General features: G+C 48.3%; 1 protein-coding gene across 2 annotated transcripts in view; it reads right to left on the bottom strand.

The window, feature by feature from the left end:
* The window catches only part of LOC140454450 (synaptosomal-associated protein 25-like), a 138,543-nt gene that overhangs the window by 27,154 nt on the left and 86,609 nt on the right, over positions 1 to 24,780 (bottom strand). Inside the window, exon 5 of one of the 2 annotated variants that reach the window (XM_072549200.1) lies at positions 12,697 to 12,814. In XM_072549200.1, coding sequence (XP_072405301.1) covers positions 12,697 to 12,814 — 118 coding nt within the window. Of the gene's footprint in view, positions 1 to 12,206; positions 12,325 to 12,696; positions 12,815 to 24,780 lie in introns of both variants that reach the window. The other variant, XM_072549199.1, reaches the window with a different exon arrangement.

Genomic DNA, 24,780 nt, shown 5'->3' with positions numbered 1-24,780 from the left:
CGAGACCACCACACTGAGAGACCATCACACAGAGAGACCATCGCACAGAGAGACCACCAAACTGAGAGACCACCACACTGAGAGACCATCACACAGAGAGACCATCACACTGAGAGACCATCACACAGAGAGACCATTGCACTGAGAGACCATCGCACTGAGAGACCATCGCACAGAGAGACCACCGCACTGAGAGACCATCGCACAGAGAGACCACCGCACTGAGAGACCATCGCACAGAGAGACCATCGCACCGGGAGACCATCGCACTGAGAGACCATTGCACCGGGAGACCATCACACTGGGAGACCACCACACTGAGAGACCATCACACAGAGAGACCACCACACTGAGAGATCATCGCACTGAGAGACCATCACACTGAGAGACCATCGCACTGAGAGACCATCGCACTGAGAGACCATCGCACCGGGAGACCATCGCACCGAGAGACCATCGCACTGGGAGACCATCACACTGGGAGACCACCACACTGAGAGACCATCACACAGAGAGACCACCACAAAGAGAGACCATCGCACTGAGAGACCATCGCACAGAGAGACCATCGCACTGAGAGACCATCGCACTGAGAGACCATCACACAGAGAGACTACCAGACTGAGAGACCACCACGCCGAGAGACCACCAGACTTGAGAGACCATCACACTGAGAGACCATCACACAGAGAGTCCATCACACAGAGAGACCAGCACACTGAGAGACCATCACACTGAGAGACCATCACACTGAGAGACCATCACACAGAGAGTCCATCACACAGAGAGACCACCAGACTGATAGACCACCACGCCGAGAGACCACCAGACTTGAGAGACCATCACACTGAGAGACCATCACACAGAGAGTCCATCACACAGAGAGACCAGCACACTGAGAGACCATCGCACAGAGAGACCATCGCACTGAGAGACCATCGCACTGAGAGACCATCACACAGAGAGACTACCAGACTGAGAGACCACCACGCCGAGAGACCATCACACTGGGAGACCATCGCACTGGGAGACCATCACACTGGGAGACCATCACACAGAGAGACCATCGCACTGAGAGACCATCACACTGAGAGACCATCGCACAGAGAGACCATCGCACTGAGAGACCATCACACTGAGAGACCATCACACTGGGAGACCATCGCATTGAGAGACCATTGCACTGAGAGCCCATCACACAGAGAGACCATTGCACTGAGAGACCATCACACAGAGAGACCACCACACAGAGAGACCACCACACAGAGAGACCACCACACTGAGAGACCACCACACAGAGAGACCACCACACAGAGAGGCCATCACACAGAGAGACCATCACACAGAGAGACCATCGCACTGTCAGACCATCACACCGAGAGACTGTCACACCAGGAGACCACCACACAGGGATCTAACCACACTGTCAACAGAGACTGTCACACTGAGAGACCACCACACCGAGAGACCACCACACTGAGAGACCATCACACAGAGAGACCACCACACTGAGAGACCATCACACAGAGAGACCATCGCACTGAGTGACCATCACACTGAGAGACCATCACACAGAGAGACCACCACACAGAGAGACCATCACACAGAGAGACCATCACACTGAGAGACCATCGCACCGAGAGACCATCACACAGAGAGACCATCACACAGAGAGACCATCGCACTGAGTGACCATCACACAGAGAGACCATCACACAGAGAGACCACCACACAGAGAGACCTTCACACAGAGAGACCATCACACTGAGAGACCATCGCACCGAGAGACCATCACACAGAGAGACCATCACACAGAGAGACCATCGCACTGAGTGACCATCACACTGAGAGACCATCACACAGAGAGACCACCACACAGAGAGACCTTCACACAGAGAGACCATCACACTGAGAGACCATCGCACCGAGAGACCATCACACAGAGAGACCATCACACAGAGAGACCATCGCACTGAGTGACCATCACACAGAGAGACTACCAGACTGAGAGACCACCACGCCGAGAGACCACCAGACTTGAGAGACCATCACACTGAGAGACCATCACACAGAGAGTCCATCACACAGAGAGACCAGCACACTGAGAGACCATCACACTGAGAGACCATCACACTGAGAGACCATCACACAGAGAGTCCATCACACAGAGAGACCACCAGACTGATAGACCACCACGCCGAGAGACCACCAGACCTGAGAGACCACCACACTGGGAGACTGCCGCACTGGGCCAAGACCTTTTTTTACAGTTCTGTGGCCCTGGAGCCTCAGTCTAGCCTGCGAGTCTGGGCCAGGGGCACCAGCCCAAGAGCTGCTTGGGACAGGGCTGGGGTGGAGCTGTGTCCAGGTCATCTTAGCATTGCTGCTGTTACTGCCGGTGGCCTCCTTCTTTAGCTGCCACTCTCAATGGAAAAACAAGTCAAGAGAAAAGGCAAAAATAAGAAAACAGCAAAGGTAAAAAGAAGAGGAAGACAGGCAATGAGTGTGGATGGGCCCTGGGCTCAGACCCCCTAATCTGCTGCCATCTTGTCAGTTCTACCCATTTGTTACTGTCACCCAGGGTGGTATTAAGGACTTCATAATCTCCCTCAATGTGTCTGGCCTGGGGGGTATATTTTGAATCAGAATTCCTTCCAGAAACTGGAGATACTGTCCGTGATCAGGAAAGTAACCTGTCGACACCAAATATCTGTGCTCACACATGGTCATGAAGCTAAAACCCCTCTGGGCAAAGGGGCTTCATACCTATTATAATGGTCAAAGGTTAGCAAAGAAGAGAATGGGAGCCATAAGGAACAGCCAAGAGGAAACTGCTCACTGAAGCAAAGGGTACAGCACAGGTACAAAGCGAGTACTCTGCTTCTGTCTTTACCAAATCAGAAGATGGTGACAATGGCCCACTTGAAAATGTGGGTGTTGAGCAACCGAGCAGTATATTGATAGATGTGGAGGTCCTGGGAGAGAATGTCAAAGCTCAGGGCCCAGGTGGAGCAGTCACCAAGGTGGAGCGATTAAAACCAAGAGGTTAGAATTGGGGGAGAGGGAGTTGGACCATTCCCAGATGGGTTGGAGATTGCTTCGTGGCAAGGTGAGTGGCTAATGGCCTGTGGACTGGCTTCCATCAAGGAAATGTTTCTCGTTGCCCTTCAGGGCTTTAGAAGGCTAACGCAGCCCCCATGCTGGCCACTGTTATGAGTGTGTAGTTGGATTAATCGAGAGGTTGCCTTAACCCGTATGTGATGCCTTTCAAACGTGTCAACAAAGGCAGACCTTCTCCCAAGTGCCCACTGAACCGTGGGCAAATTCAAAGGATCAGTGGCGATGGCAGTGCCCGCCCGAAATGCCAGGCAGGAATTGGCTGGAATGGCTCAAAGGGCTTCACTCGATGGTAAAGCAGCACCAGGCCTTCCAAGAGACCTACTGCCTGGATTCTGGGTGGATTAGAGCTGGGTTGGGGGTGGGGGAGCGGTGGGCTACTTATATAAGTTTTCATCCAGTGTCCCAGACCTTCAGGGAGCCTGTTAACTCTCACTGTAAATGCTGCTCACCCACATTCTCTCTGAAGTTCATTCTTATCCACTGAGTGAGGTGATGGGGAAAAATATCACAAGGGACTCCTGAACCACTCCCAGGATATTCCCCCTTCCCTCACAGTTTGACATACACTCCCCAACGCAACAGAAAGTATCGCTTGGTCGCCTTCGGAGGAGGGGTAGCAGGACGATGGCCATTCAGTCATCATGCGTGCCAATGTGTTCAAACCATGCAGAAAAAACCATTTGCACTTCCAACAGCCTCGCGCTGAAGAGCTGGGGCTACAGGTACATACAGAAAGAACACACCCGGTTCATTGCTGGGGCTAGTTGTAGGACACTGAAACCCTTTGTGCCTTTGGGCAAACGCTCAACGTTTCAGCAGCTTCCCGAGGTCTGCCCATTCCTCACCCCTCCAGACCGGCCCTGGTCTCTCCAGCAACTGAAAGTTAATCTCCAGCTCACTCGTGCTAGCAGCACTCTGAGAAACAATCCTAGCAGTTTGAGGTTTCCAAAAACAACAACAAAAAAAATTGGAACATTTTCATGTCATGAATGTTTCGGAGATCAGGGGACCAAGTAATTTGGTGCTTGAGCGACAGTCACGGTGAATTCAGATGGCCAGGGTTGGCAGGGTGGATCAGTGGTGAGCACGGCTACCTCACAGCCCCAGGGACCCGGGTTCAAGTCTGCCCTCAGGTGACTGACTGTGTGGAGTTTGCACATTCTCCCAGTGGGTTTCCTTCCACATTCCAAAAAATCGACGTGCATGCCAGGGGAATTGGCTGTGCTAAGTTACCCATCGTGTTAGTTGCATTACTCGGGGGTAAATGGAGGGGAAATGAGTCTGGCTGGGTTACCCTTCGGATGATACAAAGATAGGTGGAGTTGTGGACAGTGAGGAGGGCTGTTATCGGCTGCAGAGGGACTTAGATATGATGCAGAGCCGGGCTAAGGAGTGGCAGATGGAGTTCAACCCTGCCAAGTGTGAGGTTGTCCATTTTGGAAGGACAAGTAAGAATGCGGAATACAGGGTTAATGGTAGGGTTCTTGGTCAGGTGGAGGAACAGAGGGATCTTGGGGTCTATGTACATAGATCTTTGAAGGTTGCCACTCAGGTGGATAGAGTTTGTAAGAAGGCCTATGGAGTATTATCGTTCATTAGCAGAGGGATTGAATTCAAGAGTCGTGAGGTGATGTTGCAGCTGTACAGGACTTTGGTTAGGCCACATTTGGAGTACTGTGTGCAGTTCTGGTCGCCTCACTTTAGGAAAGATGTGGAAGCTTTGGAGAGGGTGCAGAGAAGATTTACCAGGATGTTGCCTGGAATAGAGAGTAGGTCGTACGAGGATAGGTTGAGAGTTCTCGGCCTTTTCTCGTTGGAACGGCGAAGGATGAGGGGTGACTTGATAGAGGTTTATAAGATGATCAGAGGAATAGATAGAGTAGACAGTCAGAAACTTTTTCCCCGGGTACAACAGAGTGTTACAAGGGGACATAAATTTAAGGTGAAGGGTGGAAGGTATAGGGGAGATGTCAGGGGTGGGTTCTTTACCCAGAGAGTGGTGGGGGCATGGAATGCGCTGCCCGTGGGAGTGGTAGAGTCAGAATCATTGGCGACCTTTAAGCGGCATTTGGATAGGTACATGGATGGGTGCTTAATCTAGGATAGAAGTTTGGCACAACATCGTGGGCCGAAGGGCCTGTTCTGTGCTGTATTGTTCTATGTTCTATGTTCTATGTTCTATGGTCAGTGTGGACTGGTTGAACTGAGGGGCCTGTTTCCACACTGTCGGGAATCTAAAAAGAAAATGAAGGATCAGCTGAGATTCCAGTTGGCTGTGGAAACCTATCACTTCACTCATCTCCTGCACCTCTCTCCCCTGGCCATCTGTCCTTTCTATCTACCCCATTGCTACAATTGAAAAAAGAAGTTAGATTCCCGACAGTGTGGAAACAGACCTTTTGGTCCAACCAGTCCACACCAACCCTACGAAGAGTAACCCACCCAGACCTATTTCTGCTGACAAATGCACCTAACACTATGGGCAATTGAGCCTGGCCAATTCACCTTGACCTGCACATCTTTGAACTGTGGGAGGAAACCCACACAGACACGAGGAGAATGTGCAAACTCCACACCGACAATTGCCCAATGAATCAAAGCAGGGACCCTGGTGCTGTGAGACAGCAATGCTAACCACCGGACCACCCACCGATCGACCTTATTTACCTCCCCTGTGTTTCTCATCATTTCAACATCGTTCTCCCTTCCACATGTCTCTCCTGTCTCTCTCTCCACCCAACATGGGCTCACTCTCCATCTCCCCTCACAATATGGGCTCTGTCTCCCTCTACCAACCCAACACGGGCTCTCTCTCTCCATCTCCCCACCCAACACGGGCTCCCTCCCTCTCCCCACCCAACACGGGCTCTCTCTCTCTCCCCACCCAACACGGTCTCTCTCTCTCTCTCTCCCCACCCAACACGGTCTCTCTCTCTCTCTCTCCCCACCCAACACGGTCTCTCTCTCTCTCCCTCTCCCCAACCAACACGGGCTCTCTCTCTCTCTCTCCCCACCCAACACGGTCTCTCTCTCCCTCCCTCTCCCCACCCAACACGGGCTCCCTCCCTCAACCCACCCAACACGGGCTCTCTCTCTCTCCCCACCCCACACGGGCTCTCTCTCTCTCCCCACCCAACACGGTCTCTCTCTCTCTCCCCACCCAACACGGTCTCTCTCTCTCTCTCTCCCCACCCAACACGGTCTCTCTCTCTCTCTCTCCCCACCCAACACGGTCTCTCTCTCTCTCTCTCTCCCCACCCAACACGGTCTCTCTCTCTCTCTCTCCCCACCCAACACGGTCTCTCTCTCTCTCCATCTCCCCACCCAACACGATCTCTCTCTCTCTCCATCTCCCCACCCAACACGGGCTCTCTCTCTCTCCATCCACCCCCCCAACACGGGCTCTCTCTCTCTCCCTCTCCCTACCCAACACGGGCTCTCTCTCTCTCCCCCCCCCGCCAACACGGTCTCTCTCTCTCACCATCTCCCCACCCAACACGGTCTCTCTCTCTCTCCCCCCCCCCCAACACGGTCTCTCTCTCTCTCCCTCCTCCCACCCAACACGATCTCTCTCTCTCTCCATCTCCCCACCCAACACGATCTCTCTCTCTCTCCCTCTCCCCATCCAACACGGTCTCTCTCTCTCTCCCTCTCCCCATCCAACACGATCTCTCTCTCTCTCTCTCTCCCCACCCAACACGGTCTCTCTCCCTCTCCCTCTCCCCACCCAACACGGGCTCTCTCTCTCTCCATCCCCCCACCCAACACGGTCTCTCTCTCTCTCCCTCTCCCCATCCAACAGGGGATCTCTCTCTCCATCCCCCCACCCAACACGGTCTCTCTCTCTCCCTCTCCCCACCCAACACGGTCTCTCTCTCTCTCCCTCTCCCCACCCAACACGGGCTCTCTCTCTCTCTCTCCCTCTCCCCACCCAACACGGGCTCTCTCTCTCTCTCTCCCTCTCCCCACCCAACACGGTCTCTCTCTCTCTCCCTCTCCCCACCCAACACGGGCTCTCTCTCTCTCTCTCCATCTCCCCACCCAACACGGTCTCTCTCTCTCTCCCTCTCCCCACCCAACACGGTCTCTCTCTCTCCCTCTCCCCACCCAACACGGTCTCTCTCTCTCTCCATCTCCCCACCCAACACGGTCTCTCTCTCTCTCCCTCTCCCCACCCAACACGGTCTCTCTCTCTCTCCATCTCCCCACCCAACACGGTCTCTCTCTCTCCATCTCCCCATCCAACACGGTCTCTCTCTCTCTCCCTCTCCCCACCCAACACGGGCTCTCTCTCTCTCCCCCTCCCCACCCAACACGGGCTCTCTCTCCATCCCTCCACCCAACACGGGCTCTCTCTCCCTCTCCCCACCCAACACGGGCTCTCTCTCCATCCCTCGACCCAACACGGGCTCTCTCTCCCTCTCCCCACCCAACACGGGCTCTCTCTCCCTCTCCCCACCCAACACGGGCTCTGTCTCCCTCTCCCCACCCAACACGGGCTCTCTCTCTCCCTCTCCCCACCCAACACGGGCTCTGTCTCCCTCTCCCCACCCAACACGGGCTCTCTCTCTCCATCTCCCCACCCAACACGGGCTCTGTCTCCCTCTCCCCACCCAACACGGTCTCTCTCTCTCTCTCCCCACCCAACACGGTCTCTCTCTCTCTCCCTCTCCCCACCCAACACGGTCTCTCTCTCTCTCCATCTCCCCACCCAACACGGTCTCTCTCTCTCTCTCCCCACCCAACACGGTCTCTCTCTCTCTCCATCTCCCCACCCAACACGGTCTCTCTCTCTCTCCCTCTCCCCACCCAACACGGGCTCTCTCTCTCCCTCTCCCCACCCAACACGGTCTCTCTCTCTCTCCCTCTCCCCACCCAACACGATCTCTCTCTCTCTCCCTCTCCCCACCCAACACGGTCTCTCTCTCTCTCCCTCTCCCCACCCAACACGGTCTCTCTCTCTCTCCATCTCCCCACCCAACACGGTCTCTCTCTCTCTCTCCCCACCCAACACGGTCTCTCTCTCTCTCCATCTCCCCACCCAACACGGTCTCTCTCTCTCTCTCCCCACCCAACACGGTCTCTCTCTCTCTCCATCTCCCCACCCAACACGGGCTCTCTCTCTCTCCCTCTCCCCACCCAACACGGGCTCTGTCTCCCTCTCCCCACCCAACACGGGCTCTCTCTCTCCCTCTCCCCATTTACTTCATGCAGCATTCGAGAACTGATTAAAATGTTCCCACCCAGTAACTTTGACAACAGAATCCACCTGTTTCTGTAGGAACTTGCGTGTCACGCTCCTGGTCGGTATATTTGGATACTGCTTCTCCATAAAGGGTCTGGCTGTTATGTAGTTTCAGATCAATTGTGACCAACAAGTTTGAGGGAGTGGAACCACATACCTTGGCAAGTTAGTATCTCAACACTGCTGTATTCTTACAAATCAATGTTTCAGGAATGCAAAGATGTCATAAAAATAGCCCCTGCAAGTAATATTTAGCAGAAATAAGCATGGAAGGACACAGGAGAGAGATGACCAAATCTCAAGAAAAGCAGATCGAGAAAGAACCAGAGAGTGACACTGAGCGATTTCAGCTTTTGGTTCTGAATGTTTGTAATAAACAGGTCATGGAAACATCAAACTCTCGGAAATACCTCCTCACAGGAGGTACAAATCCGAAATCAAATGCTCTCAAGACACCATATTTAGCCCAGTTTTTAAAAAGCCAAGCCAAATCACTTCTCGACATGCTGTTGCCTTCATCTCATCCCAGTCGGAGAGTGCTGTTTGATTTTTTAAAAAATCTGTTATCATCTTGGTCCAATTGTCGAAATTCATCATGGAGTCGCCCCAGAGGGTGGACCTGGAGAAATTTGTGACGCGGTGGCAACATCAAAATTGATGCAAGGGCCTACGTTTCCTTTCACACTCTCAAAAGTTCTTTTGATTATAAATCCCGTGAGCGTACAGCCAACAAAGGTAGGGGGGATGGGCCCATTCACGTTTACATTGTCGATGTCCACAGCCATGGTCAGTGAACATTGTTTAAGAGTGTGGTCAACACTGGCAGGAGTACTTGTTACAATTAAGTCTTGGGGTATGGGAGCCACTGCTAAGGGCAGTGTTTACTGCCCGTCCCTCGTTGCCTTTAAACTGGGTCGTTTGCTCGTCCATTTTGGAGGGCAGTTAATTTGTTGTGGGCCTGAAATCACATGCAAGCCAGACCAGGTAAAGACAGTAGATTTCCTCCTGTAAAGTCCATTAGTGAACCAGACGGGTTTTCCCAACTATCAACATTTATTTCATTGGCTGCCGTTAGACTAGATTTTGTTTCGAAATTCAAATTTCACCTTCGGCCACAAGTGGGATTTGAATCTGTGACCCCTGAGTATTAGAGACTCTGGATTATTAGTCTGCTAACATTACCACCACGCCATGGCCTCCAAAATCAATATTCTGTTTGCTCCAATGGTACCATCAATCGTTGTGGAGTCCCAGCCGACCAGGGTATGCATTTCACTCCAAGACCTGCCACTCCATTCCCTTGCCAATGGAGTAAACATTTGGGCACAGTTTGGTTGTGTGGGTGATGGTGTTGTGGTGACATCATTGGATTAGCCATCCAGAACCCCAGGCTAACGTTCTCAGGATGTAGGCTTGAACTCCACCCCACCCACCCAACCCCCCACCCCGTCCCCATCCACCCGCCAGGCAAATGGTGAAATTTGGATTGAACGGGAACCTGGAATGATTGCTGAAGAAATCCATCTGGTTTGCCATCTTTACTCAGTCTGCTCTCCACGGAACCCCGTAGGCCTAGCGAGACGATTGACTCTTGGCCAAATGAAGCCACACAGTTCAAGGGCAATTAGGTTGGGCAATAAACCCTGGCCTTGTCACTCACCCCCTCATCCCGTCAGTGAGTCAAGCACTCCAATTCCACGTAATCATGGGGTTGGCATTTGGGACACTGACCACTCGAGGCTGACATGTTGTGCACCAAACCCAGTCCGGTCCACCAGAGAAACTTGAGAAATTCCCGTCAATTTCGAAAGTGACCAACAGTCAAAAGATGACATTCCCCCAGCCATAACCAGAGGATCTCAAATCAAAATCAAGGCTAGAGACCGACCTTGGCAGCAGCGATTTCACACATTAGTGGGAAACTCCTTCAGGAACACTGCTAGATTAGTTGCCCAGAGGGAAGGTTTCCAACTCTATTCACTTCCTTTCTGAAAATGATTTGAATTAGAAGGAATTCCTGCAAAGGTCGTCTATATTGGGGGAAATTGGGTGAAAGCTCTCGGGTTCAGTGTTCATCTCTGTGAGTCTGTCCACTCGCTGCCATGACCTTTCCCCTTTCTACTCTTCATAGGCCCTGACAAAGGGTTCTTGTTCAATCAAGGGTCACCCTGTACTTTGAGTCAAGGGCTCTGGGCAAGGCCTGAGCCCCACAACTCTTGTCGACTGAATGTCGCATCGATGCGCTAGTACTCCAGAGCGTTTTGAAGAAGGGTCATTGGATCCCGAAACATCGACTCGGCAGTCTCTCCACAGGTGCTGCTCGAACTGTTAAGTTTCTCCAGCAATTTCTGATTTGGTGTTGGACTGGGGCGCACAAAGTTAAAAATCACACACTACCAGGTTATAATTCAACAGGTTTAATTGGAAGCACTGGCTTTCGGATGAAGGAGCGTCGCTCCAAAAGCTAGTGCTTCCAATTAGACCTGTTGGACTATAACCTGGTGTTGTGTGATTTGTAACCCAGCAATTTCTGTTTTTGTTGAGAATCCAGAGGCCCAGGACATGGGTTCAGATCCCACCACGGCTGATGGTGAAGTTTAAATGCAGTAATGAAATTCTGGATCGGAAAGTTAGTCTTGTTAATGGTGCCGATGTCAGCTATCACTGATTGTTGTAAAAACCCGTCCGTTTCACTAATAGAGAAGGAATTCTGCCATCTTTACCCGGTCTGGCTTACATGTGACTCCAGACCTATCGGGGTGACTCTTAACTGACCCCTAAAATGGTCTTCATAGGCCCTGACAAAGGGTTCTTGTTCAATCAAGGGTCACCCTGTACTTTGAGTCAAGGGCTCTGGGCAAGCCACTCAGTTCAAAGACAATTATGGATTGCTACCAAATGCAGGCATTGGAAAAATATTAAAATAAAAACTATGGTAGAGAGGGGATTACTCTTCACTTTCTGAGCTAACCTCAAACCCAAATGTTCGATCCAAATCACTGGATCAGGAGCTCTGTTTGATACAATCCGTAGAATCCCTACAACGTGGAAACAGGCCGTTTGGCCCAACAAGTCCACACCGACCCTCTGAAAAGTAACCCTCCCAGACTCATTCCACTCCCCATTACTCTTTATTTACCTCTGACGAATGCACCTAGCCTACACATCCCTGAACACTACGGGCAATTTACCATGGCCAATTCATCTTTGGATTGTGGGAGGAAACTGGAGCACCCAGAGGAAACCCAGCAGGGCCAATCGAATCGTTAGCACCACAGATAGGTGCTGTGTCTGTTCACAGTCAGCAATATATAACATGGTCACGTCAGCTGACCTCAGAATTATCATTGCGGTCATCAATGTCATTTTTAACTTCAAGTCCAACAGGCAGGTGGTACAGGCCAATCAGATGATTCAATCGGGTATTCCGAGTAAAGGAATGGAAGTTGGAATGATGACAGGGGAGGGGAAGGAGGTTAACGTGTTGTTGCTGAGGACTGCTGGACAGAGAATATTTTACTGTGAATCACAGCGATTTGAGCATTCGTCTCTACGGAGATGACCTCCACACCCAGCCAATCAGAAAGGTTACCATTATGATGCGGTTAGCGGGAACACTTTCCAATTTTGTAATGGATTGAGTTGAGCTTCTTGGAACAGGGAATGGGTGTCTCAGGAATGAGAAAGCCAGAAGATTGCGGGGATCATTCCGATGTCTACTCTACAGCAGGTGGTTCTCAGCAGAGGTATGGAACCGTGTTAGCTCCGAGCAAGCAGCTTTTCAGGCAAGCATGCAGGCAGGCAGGCAGAGTGGCCTCTGGGGCCAACAGTTGGCACCTACTTATTGCAAGGACAGGAACAAAGGCCACAGCATTTGCCCAGATCCGAGAGATTTTTTTCTGCTTCTTTCATGTCCTTATTGATTTGATCCATTCCCTCTTCAATCCTCTCCAGTTGCTCTGAATGAGGAAGACAGTTAGTTTCCACAGACACCCGACAACAAACAAAACAGGGGATCAGCGGCGCTCCCAAACTGATCGGGGTCGGACCCAGGTATCGGCAAAGTGAGGTACGGCAGCTGTCGGGAAACCTCAGGCTGGTGGACGTTGGTGTCCCCCATTGGGGCAACCGGACCGCACTTTACAGCAACCCCTTTCAGTGTGGGATTCCCTCATCCCTCTGAAGAATTACACACTCATTGAATGAAGGAAAAGAGAGAAATGGAACAGACACAAAAACAGTACCACATGGACACCAGGTATTTGCCACAGTCTCCTGACACAGTGGGACCAGTGGAGGCCCAGAAAGTGCCTTGGAATGCCAATACCTACTTGGCGCAGGGACAGACACAAAGGCCACAGCACTTTGCCATGTCTGATAAATTTTTCTCTGCCTCCTTCATGTCTTGGTTGATCTGGTCCATGCCCTCCTCAACACGATCAAGTTGTTCTAGTCAGAGCAGAAGCAAAGGAGTTGAGTGTCAGGAAGAGAAATATCTGGGATAAAACAGCACTCAGAACAACCCGGGACATTTGTTACTACAGGCCTGGTCAAAAAACTGATTAAAGTCACAGTTAGCAGTTACTGCCAGAGCTGCAAGATTGTGAATGAGGTACTAGAAAGTTATTTAGAAAAAAAACATTGTCACATCATAATCAGGGATAAGTCTGATTTAGTCCGACTCTGTTGTCTTTGGAACTCATCGGGTACATGTTTAAAGACCAGTTCCAGGTGGAAACGGATTCCCAGATGTTGTTCCACGGCTCCAGAGTCAGTCCACCATGTGACAAGCCCAATGGGCTCCTCAGAGGAACTGAGAATGAATGTGGAATCAAAGTGTACCGTAAGGATCTGTTCTGGGGCCACTGCTGTTTGTCATTTTTTGTAAACGACCTGGATGAGGGCGTAGAAGGGTGGGTTAGTAAATTTGCAGATGACACTAAGGTCGGTAGAACTGTCGATAGTGACGAAGGATGTTGTAGGTTACAAATGGACATGGAACATTGAACAACACAGCACAGAACAGGCCCTTCGGCCCTCGATGTTGCGCTGACCTGTGAACTATTCTCAGCTCGTCCCCCTACACTATCCCATCGTGTGCTTATCTAAGGATTGTTTAAATCTCCCTAATGTGCCTGAGTTAACTACATTGGCAGGTAGGGCATTCCATGCCCTTACCACTCTCTGTGTAAAGAACCTGCCTCTGACATCTGTCTTAAATCTATCACCCCTCAATTTGTGGTTATGCCCCCTCGTACAAGCTGACGTCATCATCCTCGGAAAAAGACTTTCACTGTCTACCCTATCTAATCATCTGGTCACCTGAATGTCTCTATCAAATCCCTTCTTAGTCTTCTTCTCTCCAATCAGAACAGACCCAAGTCCCTCAGCCTTTCCTTGACTCCAGAACAGGCAACATCCTGGTAAATCTCCTCTGCACCCTTTCCAATGCTTCCACATCCTCCCTGTAATGGGGTGACCAGAACTGTACACAATATTCCAAGTGCGGCTGCATTAGCGTTTTGTACAGTTGCAGTATGGCATCACAGCTCCAGAACTCAATCCCTCTACCAATGAAACCTAAACACATCGTATGGCTTCTTAACAGCACTATCATCCTGGTGGCAACTTTCAGGGATCTATGTACACGGATACCAAGATCCCTCTGCACATCCACACTACCAAGAATCTTTCCATTGACCCAGTATTCCGCTTTCCTATTATTCTTCCCAAAGTGCATCACCTCACATTTATCTGCATTAAACTCCATTTGCCACCCCTCAGCCCAATTCTGCAGTTTATCCAAGTCCCCCTGCAACCTGTAACATTCTTCCACACTGTCCACTACTCCACTGAATTTATTATCATCTGCAAATCCATCCACTTATGCCTGCGTCTAAGTCATTTATAAAAATGACAAACAGCAGTGGTCCCAAAACAGATCCTTGTGGAACACCACTAGTAACTGGACTCCAGGCTGAATATTTTCCATCAACTACCACTCGCTGGCTTCTTCCAGAAAGCCAGTTTCTAATCCAAACTGCTAAATCACCCTCAATCCCATGCTTCTGCATTTTCTCCATCAGCCTACTATGTGAAACCTTATCAAAGGCTTTACTGAAGTCCAAGTATACCACGTCAACTGCCCTACCCTCGTCCACATACTTGGTCGCCTTCTCAAAAAACTCAATGAGGTTTGTGAGACACGACCTGCCCTTGACGAAGCCATGTTGACTACCTCCAATCAAATTGTTGCTTGCTAGATGATTATAAATCCTATCTCTTATAATCTTTCCCAAAACTTTTCGTACAATAGATGTAAGGCTCACTGGTCTATAATTACTTGGGTCATCTCTACTGTCCTTCTTGAACAAGGGCACAACATCTACAATCCCCCAGTCCTCTGGTACTAAACCCGTAGACAATGACGACTCAAAGATCAAGGCCAAAGGCTCCACCATCACCTCCCTAGCTTCCCAGAGAATTCTCGGATAAATCCCTTCCAGCCCAGGGGACATATCTACATTCATACCTTTGAGAATTGATAACACCTCCTCCTTACTAACCTTAATCCTTTATAGTCTCATAGCCCGTGTCTCAGTCTTCGCCTCTACAATATTCTCCTTTTCCTGATTGAAAACAGATGAGAAATATTCGTTTAGCACCTCTCTGATCTCCATAGGGTCCAAACACTACTTCCCACTTCTGTCTTTGACTGGCCCTATTCCTACCCTAATCATCCCTTTATTCCTCACATACCTATAGAAAGCTTTAGGGTTCTGCTTTACTCTAGTTGCTAAAGACAAATAATGTCTCCTCTTTGCTCTTCTTAACTCTCTCTTTAAATCCTTCCTAGTTGATCTGTAACTCTCTATCGCCTCATCGGAACTATCGCGTCTCAACGTCACCTAAGCCTCCCTCTTCCACTTAACAAGAGATACAATTTCTGTAGTAAACCACGGTTCCCTTACCTTATCACTCCCTCCCTGCCTGACAGGGACATACCCATCAAGGACACGCAATATCTGTTCCTTAAACCAGCTCCACATTTCCATTGTCCCCATCCCCTGCATTTTGCTACCCCATTCTATGCATCCTAATTCTTGCCTAATCGCATTATAATTGCCCTTGCCCCATCGATAACTCTTGACCTGTGGCATGTACCGAACCCATTCCATTGCTAAACTAAACATAACTGAATTACGGTCACTCTCTCCAAGTGCTCACCTCCAACTAAATCAAACACCTGGCCTGGTTCATTTCCAAGCACCAGATCCAGTGTGGCCTCCCCTCTTGTCTGCTCTTCGACATACTGTGTCAGAAAACCCTCCTGTACACATTGGACAAAAACGGATCCATCCGATGTACGAGAGTTATAGCATTTCCAGTCAATGTAGGGGAAGTTAAAGTCCCCCATAATGACCATCTTTCACTCCTGCACAGAATCATTTTGTCAATCCTCTCCTCCATCTCCCTGGAACTCTGCAGAGGCCTATAAAATACTCCCAGCAGTGTAACCTCTCCTCTGCTGTTTCTAACCTCAGCTCATACCACCTCAGTAGACGAGTCCTCATCAAAAATTCTTTCAGCCACTGTTATAATATCCTTGACTAACAAAGCCACACCTTCCCCACTTTTACTGTCTTCCCTGATCTTAATGGAAAATCTTCCCTGGAACCTGCAACATCCATTCCTGACCCTGCTCTATCCATGTCTCCAAAATGTCACAACATTGAAGTCCCAGGTACCTATCCATGCTGCACGCTCACCTACCTTATTCCGGATACTTCTGGTGTTAAAGTAGACGCACTTCAAACCAGCTTGCTGCCTGCCAGCACACTCCTGTCACCATGAAATCCTGTCCATGCCCTCCCTACTCTCATAGATAAGCTCCAGCACTGGGCTGAGAGGTGGCAAATGGAGTTTAATGTGGAAAAGTGTGAGGTTAATCTGCTTTGGAAGGAGCATCAGGAATGCAGAGTACTGGGCTAATGGTAAGATTCTTGGTAGTGTAGATGAGCAGAGAGATCTCAGTGTCCATGTTCATAGATCCCCGAAAGTTGCCACCCAGGTTGATAGGGTTGTTAAGAAGGCATATGGTGTGTTAGATTTTATTGGGAGAAGGATCAAGTTTCAGAACCATGAGGTCATGCTACAGCTGTACAAAACACTGGTGCAGCCACACTTGGAGTACTGTGTACAGTTCTGGTCACCACATTATAGGAAGGAGGTGGAAGCTTTGGAAAGGGTTCAGAGGAGATTTACCAGGATGTTGCCTGATATGGAGGGAAGGTCTTACAAGGAAAGGCTGAGGGATTTGAGGCTGTTTTCGTTAGAGAGAAGAAGGTTGAGAGGTAATTTAACTGAGACATATAAGATAATCAGAGGGTTCGATAGGGTGGACAGGGAGAGCCTTTTTCCTCAGATGGTGATGGCTAGTAAGAGGAGACATAGCTTTAAATTGAGGGGTGAAAGAGGACAGATGTCAGATGTAGGTTCTTTACTCAGAGAGTTGAAGAGGTGTGGAACACCCTGCCTGCAATAGTAGACTCACCAGCTTTAAGGGCATCGAAATGGTCACTGGACAGGCACATGGATGAGAATGAAATTGTGTAGGTTAGACGGGCTTCAGATTGGTTTCACAGTTTGGCGCAACATCGAGGGCCGAAGGGCCTGTACTGGACCGTAATGTTCTATGTTCTATGTCAGGCAGAGTGTGACACAGGCTTATATTTGCAGATCAAGGCCTCAATTACCCAATCCCAATCAAGCAATTGTAGTGTGTGTGTCTGCGTGTGTGTGTCTGTGTGTGTCTGTGTGTGTGTCTGTGTGTGTGTGTCTGTGTGTGCGTGTGCGTGTGTCTGTGTGTGTGTGTGCGTCTGTGTGTGTGTGTCTGCTTGTGTCTGTCTGCGTGTGTGTGTGTGTCTGTGTGTGTGTGTGTGTGCATCTGTGTGTGTGTGCGCGCGTGTATGTGTGTCTGTGTGTGTGTGCTTGTGTGTGTGTCTGTGTGTGTGAGTGTGTGTGTGTGCACGCGCAAGTGTGTGTCTCTGTGTGTGTGTGTCTATGTGTGCGTGCGTGTGTCTGTGTGTGTGTGTGCGCTTCTGTGTGTGTGTATGTGTGTGTGTGTCTGAGTGTCAGTGAGTGTGTCTGTGTGTGTGTGTCTGAGTGTCAGTGAGTGTGTCTGTGTGCGCGTGTGTGTATCCATCTGTGTGTGTTGGTGGGGGTGGGGAGGTGGAAGAGGCACATGCCCCTATTGTCTCGAACACTTACCAGGATGTTATGCTGCTGGAACGATGGGGAATGTCATGTGAATGCAGGGTTCACTAACACAGGGAGAATAAGCATGGACCTGAAGGAATCTACAAAGCTACAAGGAGATCCAACAATCCTGGGATTGACTGATTACAAGGAATTTGACCAGATATTTTAAGAAAATTACAATGGAGCTCAAAATTGCAGTCACAACCCACATAATATACATAGCATGTAATATAAAGAGCATAATATATAGAGCTTTAAATAGAGAACACAAAATATGGAGCACATTATATACAGAGCATTATATATATAGTGTGCTATCCAGAACATTGATCTAGAGTACTATATACAGAGCATTATATATATATAGTGTGCTATCCAGAACATTGATCTAGAGTACTATATATAGAGCATTATATATATATAGTGTGCTATCCAGAACATTGATCTAGAGTACTATATATAGAGCATTATATATATATAGTGTGCTATCCAGAACATTGATCTAGAGTACTATATATAGAGCATTATATATATAGTGTGCTATCCAGAACATTGATCTAGAGTACTATATATAGAGCATTATATATATATAGTGTGCTATCCAGAACATTGATCTAGAGTACTATATATAGAGCATTATATATATAGTGTGCTATCCAGAACATTGATCTAGAGTACTATATATAGAGCATTATATACACCGCAGTTTCCTGCAGGGAAAGAAATCAGCTGGGTATTCACTGGGACAGTGCACTCCATGATAGCCCTTAACCTCAGTTCTCATGAGCACTGGATCTGAACTACCAGATTAACCGTCTCCTTCAGAACTTGTTTCAGCACTTATCTGAGACTTACAGAACTCATGGCTTTCCTTTCCACCTTGAACTTTGTTCACTCACCTGTTTTCTGAGTGTGGTAGCCGCCCATCAGCTGTGAGCCTGCCCCAGGGAGATGACTGGGAGGAAATCTCTGCTGAAACTATTCTAGCTAAGACCAGTGAGGCTGGAACTATGGTTGGACTCCAATAGTTAATAGCAGGTGAATTGGCTTCACCATTACACAAACTTTCTGAGGTTAATTTCCATCAAAATCGATAAAGAAAAAGCTGTCTGGGATCCTGCTGAACACAGGCAGTGTTCAATGAATGCCTCCAGTGAGGATTCCTGAAAGGGTTGGATAAATACCATCAGCCTGTACAAATAATGCAAACCTCAATTTTCTAAACACTCCTGTTCTCACGATTTAATTTCAATGCGAGAAAAAGCATTGACCGAGAAGTCTACAGCACCACTTCCTTCAGGGAATGGAGAGTAAAATGAGAGGTTGGAGATTGACTTCACCCTGTGAACGAGCTAAGGCTTGGAATAGTCAGTGGAGGGAGGACCGAACAGAAGGCCAAAAAAAAATTGAAAACAAAACCCATTCGTTCAAGGACCTGCCGTTATCTGCATGCCTTTACTAAATTTGCAAGAATGTGTAAGGAATCTAATTTTGCATTCACGCTTAGTATTTTTGGGTTTTATTTTTAGTTTGATTTTTCATTATCTTTTGAGTTCTGTACGTAGCCAGATTAATTACTGCTTTGAACTCCAAGATGATCAAACAGTATTTTCGGTACTATTAATGCATAAAATTTTAAAGTCCAATTCAGAAAATATTTCCCCTTTTCCTGGCAACTTATAATTTACAAATAAAAACATCAAATATCCTGAAACAATTGAATTGCTTCCCATTACCTACTGCTGGGGGGGGGGGGGGGGTGGAGCTGGGCAAGAAGGATGTAGAACCCCCTCTGTAGGAGAAGGGGAGGAATGTGTAGCAAGTCAATATCACTGTGAAGGGGACTGGGAGCAGTTTAAAGTTATTTATGGTTAAGGATAAGAGTCATCCTTGCTTAAAAGTACTCAACTGGGGGAAGGCTAACTGCAACTCCGTGCTCTACGGCCTGTTTCCCGGGACGCAAACAGGGATGAACATCAACTGCGCCTGGAGGATCATCAACTCGGTGAAGGACGCTCTCTGGGCGGTCCGAAACCTGTTGATCTTCCAGCTGAAGGAGTTGACCCCGACTGAGTGTTGCAGACTGGCACATTCCAAGGTCCAGGACTACGCTGAAGCTTGGGGCAGCTGCCGCCAAGGCGCGGTGGGGAAAGACCACCGTGTAACATCTGCCTGCCTAAAGAAGAACGGGGAGGGGGGGGGGGGTCCACTCAGAAATTGGGCCCCGCTGACACCTCAGTGAAATACCTGGATGGTCAATGTACAGACTCGTATATACGAATGATTAATTCCCATCTCTGTATGTAAAGAAATGCAATGTGTGCAAAACAATGGCGTGACCAATTGTATAGATATCAAAATAATTTTATGAATAAAGCATATTTTTGAAATTAAAAAACCTACAACAATATTAGGTGGGAACTGTAGATCGCAGGGCAGCTGTTTGAGGGTAAATCTACCTCTGTCGTTTGGGAATCTTTTCCAGGCCAGTTGATTCGGGTTCAGGACCAGCATGCTACTGTGAAAATGACAAGGTTTGGGAACCTTGAACGACAGGAGAAACTGCAAGCTTTCGTCAAAAAGAGAACAACGGTATTCATAAGGTTTAGGAAACTGAAGACAGGCTGAGCCCCTGAGGAATATTAGATTAGATTCCCTATCAGGCCCTTCAGCCCAACCAGTCCACACCGACCCTCCAAAGAGTAACCCACCCAGACCCATTTCCCTCTGACGAATGCACCTAACAATGCAATTTAGCACGGCCAATTCGCCTGACCTACACATCTTTGGACTGTGGGAGGGAACCAGAGCACCTGGAGGAAACCCACGCAGACACAGGGAGAATGTACAAACCCCACACAGACAGTTGCCTGAGGTGGGAATCAAACCTGGGTCCCTGGCGCTGTGAGGCAGCAGCGCTAACCACTGAGCCACTGTGCCACCCAGAATATAAAGATAGCAAGGAGGTCAGAGGCTTAAAAAGGTCCATGAAATACTCTTGGCAAACAGCATTAAGGAAACTCCATAGGAATTTTATACATATACAGTGGGTTGTGATATAATACGATTGCTCCATTCTCATGTAATCTCACGTTATAAGAAAATCGTGCAATAGCTGCACCATTTAAGCCAATGGGATGGGAATCGGGTTATAGCCAATACAGGTGAGGAAATTTCACTTCCTACAATTAACGGTCTAAATTCTTCAATTGTGTTAAAGCCAATTTGTGTTGAAGAAACATGTCTTACAGTAGAACCGACCAAGATAGTGAGTCTTGGGAGGGGTACGTTGATATTCTAGATATTTTTTGTGATATAAAAAGGGTGTTTTGAAAAGCATGAAGGTAAACAAGTCCCAGGGCCTGGTGGGATGTATCCCAGAATGCTGAGGGAGGCAGGTGAGGAAATTGCTGGGACCTTGTATGAAATCTTTGTATCCTCTTTAGTCACGGGGGAGGATTGGGGAACAGCCAGCATTGTTCCTTTGTTTAAAAAGGGCAACAGGGATAATCCAGGAAATTACAGGCTGTTGAGTCTTACGTCAGAGGTAGGGAAATTATTGGAAAAGATTCTTAAGGGTAGAATCTACTCACATTTAGAAAAATATGGACTTATTAGCAATAGATAGCATGGCTTTAGGGAGGGAGATTTCACAAACTTGATTTGGATTTTTTAAGGAAATGACAAAGATGATTGATGGAGGTGGGTCGGTTGATGTTGTCCATATGGAATTTAACAAGGCCTTTGACAAGGCCTCCAACAGCAGGTTGATATGAAAGGTTAAATCACATGGAATCCACGGTGAACTGGTAAGATGGATACAAAACTGTTCTCATAGAGGATAGGGAATAAGTGGTGGAAGGGTGATTTTCTGACTGGAGATTTGTGACCAGCAGGTTTTCTGCAGGGACCAGTGCTGGGTCCTCTTTTCTTTGTAATATAAACAAATTACTTGGAGGAGATTGTACGTGATCTGATAAGTAAGTTTGCGGATGACACCAAGACTTGCGGAGCTGCAGATAGTGAGGAGGATTAACAGAGGATATAGACAGGCTGGAGACTTGGGCAGATAAATGACAGATGGAGTTTAATCCAGACAAGTGTGCGGTGACACATTTTGGAAGGTCTAACACAAGGAGGGAAGTATACTGTAAATTGCAGAATCCTTAAAAGCATCAACATACAGAGAGATCTCGATATGTAGGTCCACAGTTCTCTGAAAGCAGCAACACGGGTGGGGAAGGTGGTCAAGAAGGTATGTAGCATGCCTGTCTTGATCAATCAAGACATTAAGAATGTTGCAGCCTTACAAAAATTTAGTTAGACCATTTTTGGAATACTGTGTACTGTTCTGGTTGCCACACTACTGGAAGGACATGAAAGTTTTGCAGAGGGTACAGAAACAGTTCAGCAGGGTGTTGCCTGGTTTGGAGGGTATTAGATATGAGGAGATATTGGACAAATTTGGTTTGTCTTCACTTGAATGTTGGAGGCTGAGGGGAAACCTAATAGAGGCCTGGATAGAATAGGTGGGAAAAATGACAATTATTAAGGACACTGGTTTAAGGTAAAATGTGGTAAGTATAGAAAGGAAAAATGTGTCTTCCAGGCTTCCCAAGTGATCTACTTGGGCTACAGAGTCAACAAGACCAGGTTACACCTGATTTGGAGATGCCGGTGTTGGACTGGGGTGGGCAAAGTTACAAATCACACAACACCAGGTTATAGGCCAACAGGTTTATTTGGAAGCACTAGCTTTCAGAGCACTGCTCCTTCAGGTGGTTGACAACCTCCTGGTGAAGGAGCAACACTCCAAAAGCTAGCGTTTTCAAGGGTACACCTGTTGGAAGATAAAGTGAGGGTGATCAAGGCTGCCCAGCTCCCACATCTGTACCAAGGCTAAGGTCTTTCCTCAGGCTGGTGAGTTATTACAGAAAGTTCATACATAACCTTGCCCTCCATCCTGGCATCTTCGCATCAACTCTTAAAAAAGGGTCACTCTGGGAATTGGGTGCGTAGCTAAGCCGTAGCTTTCACAGAAGTGAAGAAAGATCCTATCATCCCCTCAGATGTTGGCATGTTATGATCCCAAATGAGACCTGGTATTGATATGTGATGCTTCTCCGTACGGCATTCGGGTGGTATTAGCTCATAGGTGGCCCAAGTAGGAGAGGAACTCCCAATTGCATCTGCGGGACTATGGCTAATGCAGAGGGTAAATACATACTAGATACAGAAGGAAGCCTTGGCGATCATATTTGGAATCAGTAAGTTCCACCAATACCTCTACAGATCGGAATGTAGGATGTAGGATGTCGGATGTAGGAAAACGAACCTTCCAGCTCAGTGAGCAATCCTACATCCAGAACCTCAACCTGAGCTACAAATCTTCTCAAAACTTGCTAACCTTTACAGATGTAAATTTGCAATAATAACAGACCACAAATCCCTGCTAGGTCAACATAAAGAAGTCAAGACAGTGTTACCCATAGTTTCAGGCCAAATTCATTGGTGGGCGCTAATACTAAGAGCGTATAATTACAAGTTGGTACACTATCTGGGAGGCCAAGTAGCAAATGTAAATGCTTTGAGCTGCCTCCAGGTACACCAACAGTAGTACCGTCACTGCAAGAACCTGTCCTGGGTTTACATTTTCTGGATGCACTTTCAGTCACAGCTCACAATCTCAGAGTTTGGACCCAGAGAGATCCGGAACTGGCATAACTGAAACAGCTGGTGGGGTGATGGGGGAAAGCAAAGGGCCATCACAAACAGAACTGAAACATTTTAGGCCCAAAGTTAAAAATCCCACAACACCAGCTTATAGGTGAAACCTTTTGGACTATAACCTGGTGTTGTGGGATTTTTAACTTTGTCCACCCCAGTCTCCAAATCATTTTAGGTCCAGAGAGACTAGATCACAGTAGAGACGCCATGTTATTTTGGGGAGCAAGAGTGATTGGCCTGAGCAAAGGTTGCCAAGGGAAACGGGCTGAACTTCACCAGGATCATCCAGGCAGGTGTTCCCAACATGAAGAAGTTGGTGAGATGTTATGTCTGGTGGGCAGGATGGGACACAGGCATAGCTGTGTTGGTGAGGCCAGAGTGCCATCAAGGACGAAGATTACCATCAACATCTGTGGGAACGGCCAGGTAAACCCTGGGCTTGATTACACTGTGACTCTGCAGGGCCTTTCATAGGCTGGTGTTGAGTGATTTTTAACTTGCGTGGGCTCAATGTCCTTCGTCAATGAGAATGCTCAGTCAAAGTGGTTGGATGTGCATACAATTCATTCATCAAACATGGGGACAATGATTGGAAAACTGCACGCATCTTTTGCAATACTTGGACTCCAGGAAGTGTTGGTCACAGATAATGGGCTATTATTTTCCAGCCGGGAATTTGAGTATTTCCTAAAGTCAAACGGTATTTGACATATAAGAACAGCTCCATACCATCCAACATCCAATGGTCTGGCAGAAAGAGCAGACCAAACTTTGAAGGCAAGCTTAAAACAGCCTACAGTTTTACTCGATACCAAATGTCCAGATTCCCATTTGATTATAGCTCACCTCTCTTGCAACTACAGGGATAACTCCAGCAGAATTGCTAATAGGGAGAAGACCAGGTTAAATCTAATCTTCCCGGGTAGGCTTGGGGAGGTGGAATGAAATCTGGAATGTCAATGCTGGACACGAGACTCCACTAGGTGAGGGAGACGGTTTACTTCAGGGGGTGAGGTTTGGTGAGGGAACCACAGGAATGGCCCTGCGTTGGTAAGAGTCATGTCAAAGCAAGGTCAGGATTTGCGATGGATGAAGTTTGTGTCGGTGCGACGGGTCCTGAACAAGGCCAGTTCCTTCGCAGCCTTGGCCCTCTCCATCATGCGTTGAAGACATCTCAGAATCTGAGATGGACATGACAGATGTTGCTGCCTCCAAACTTTGCCACCTGGAAAGGAGAATGCATTCTTTTCAAGACACTCTGGGCGCAAGAGGCAAACTACTGGGCATTACATGTCACCTGTATCGGAGGCAGAGTTGGAGGAATGTGATCCAGTGCTAAAACAGTGTCATGTCCACTGATGTGCAGGCTAGGTGGGTTAGAAAAATCAAAATGTAGGGTTATCGGGAGAGGGTAGGGGTTGGGTCTG

Source organism: Chiloscyllium punctatum, chromosome 29 (genome assembly GCF_047496795.1).
Source record: "Chiloscyllium punctatum isolate Juve2018m chromosome 29, sChiPun1.3, whole genome shotgun sequence".
Taxonomy (NCBI): Eukaryota; Metazoa; Chordata; class Chondrichthyes; order Orectolobiformes; family Hemiscylliidae; genus Chiloscyllium; species Chiloscyllium punctatum.
This window is presented reverse-complemented; position numbering and strand designations above follow the sequence as displayed.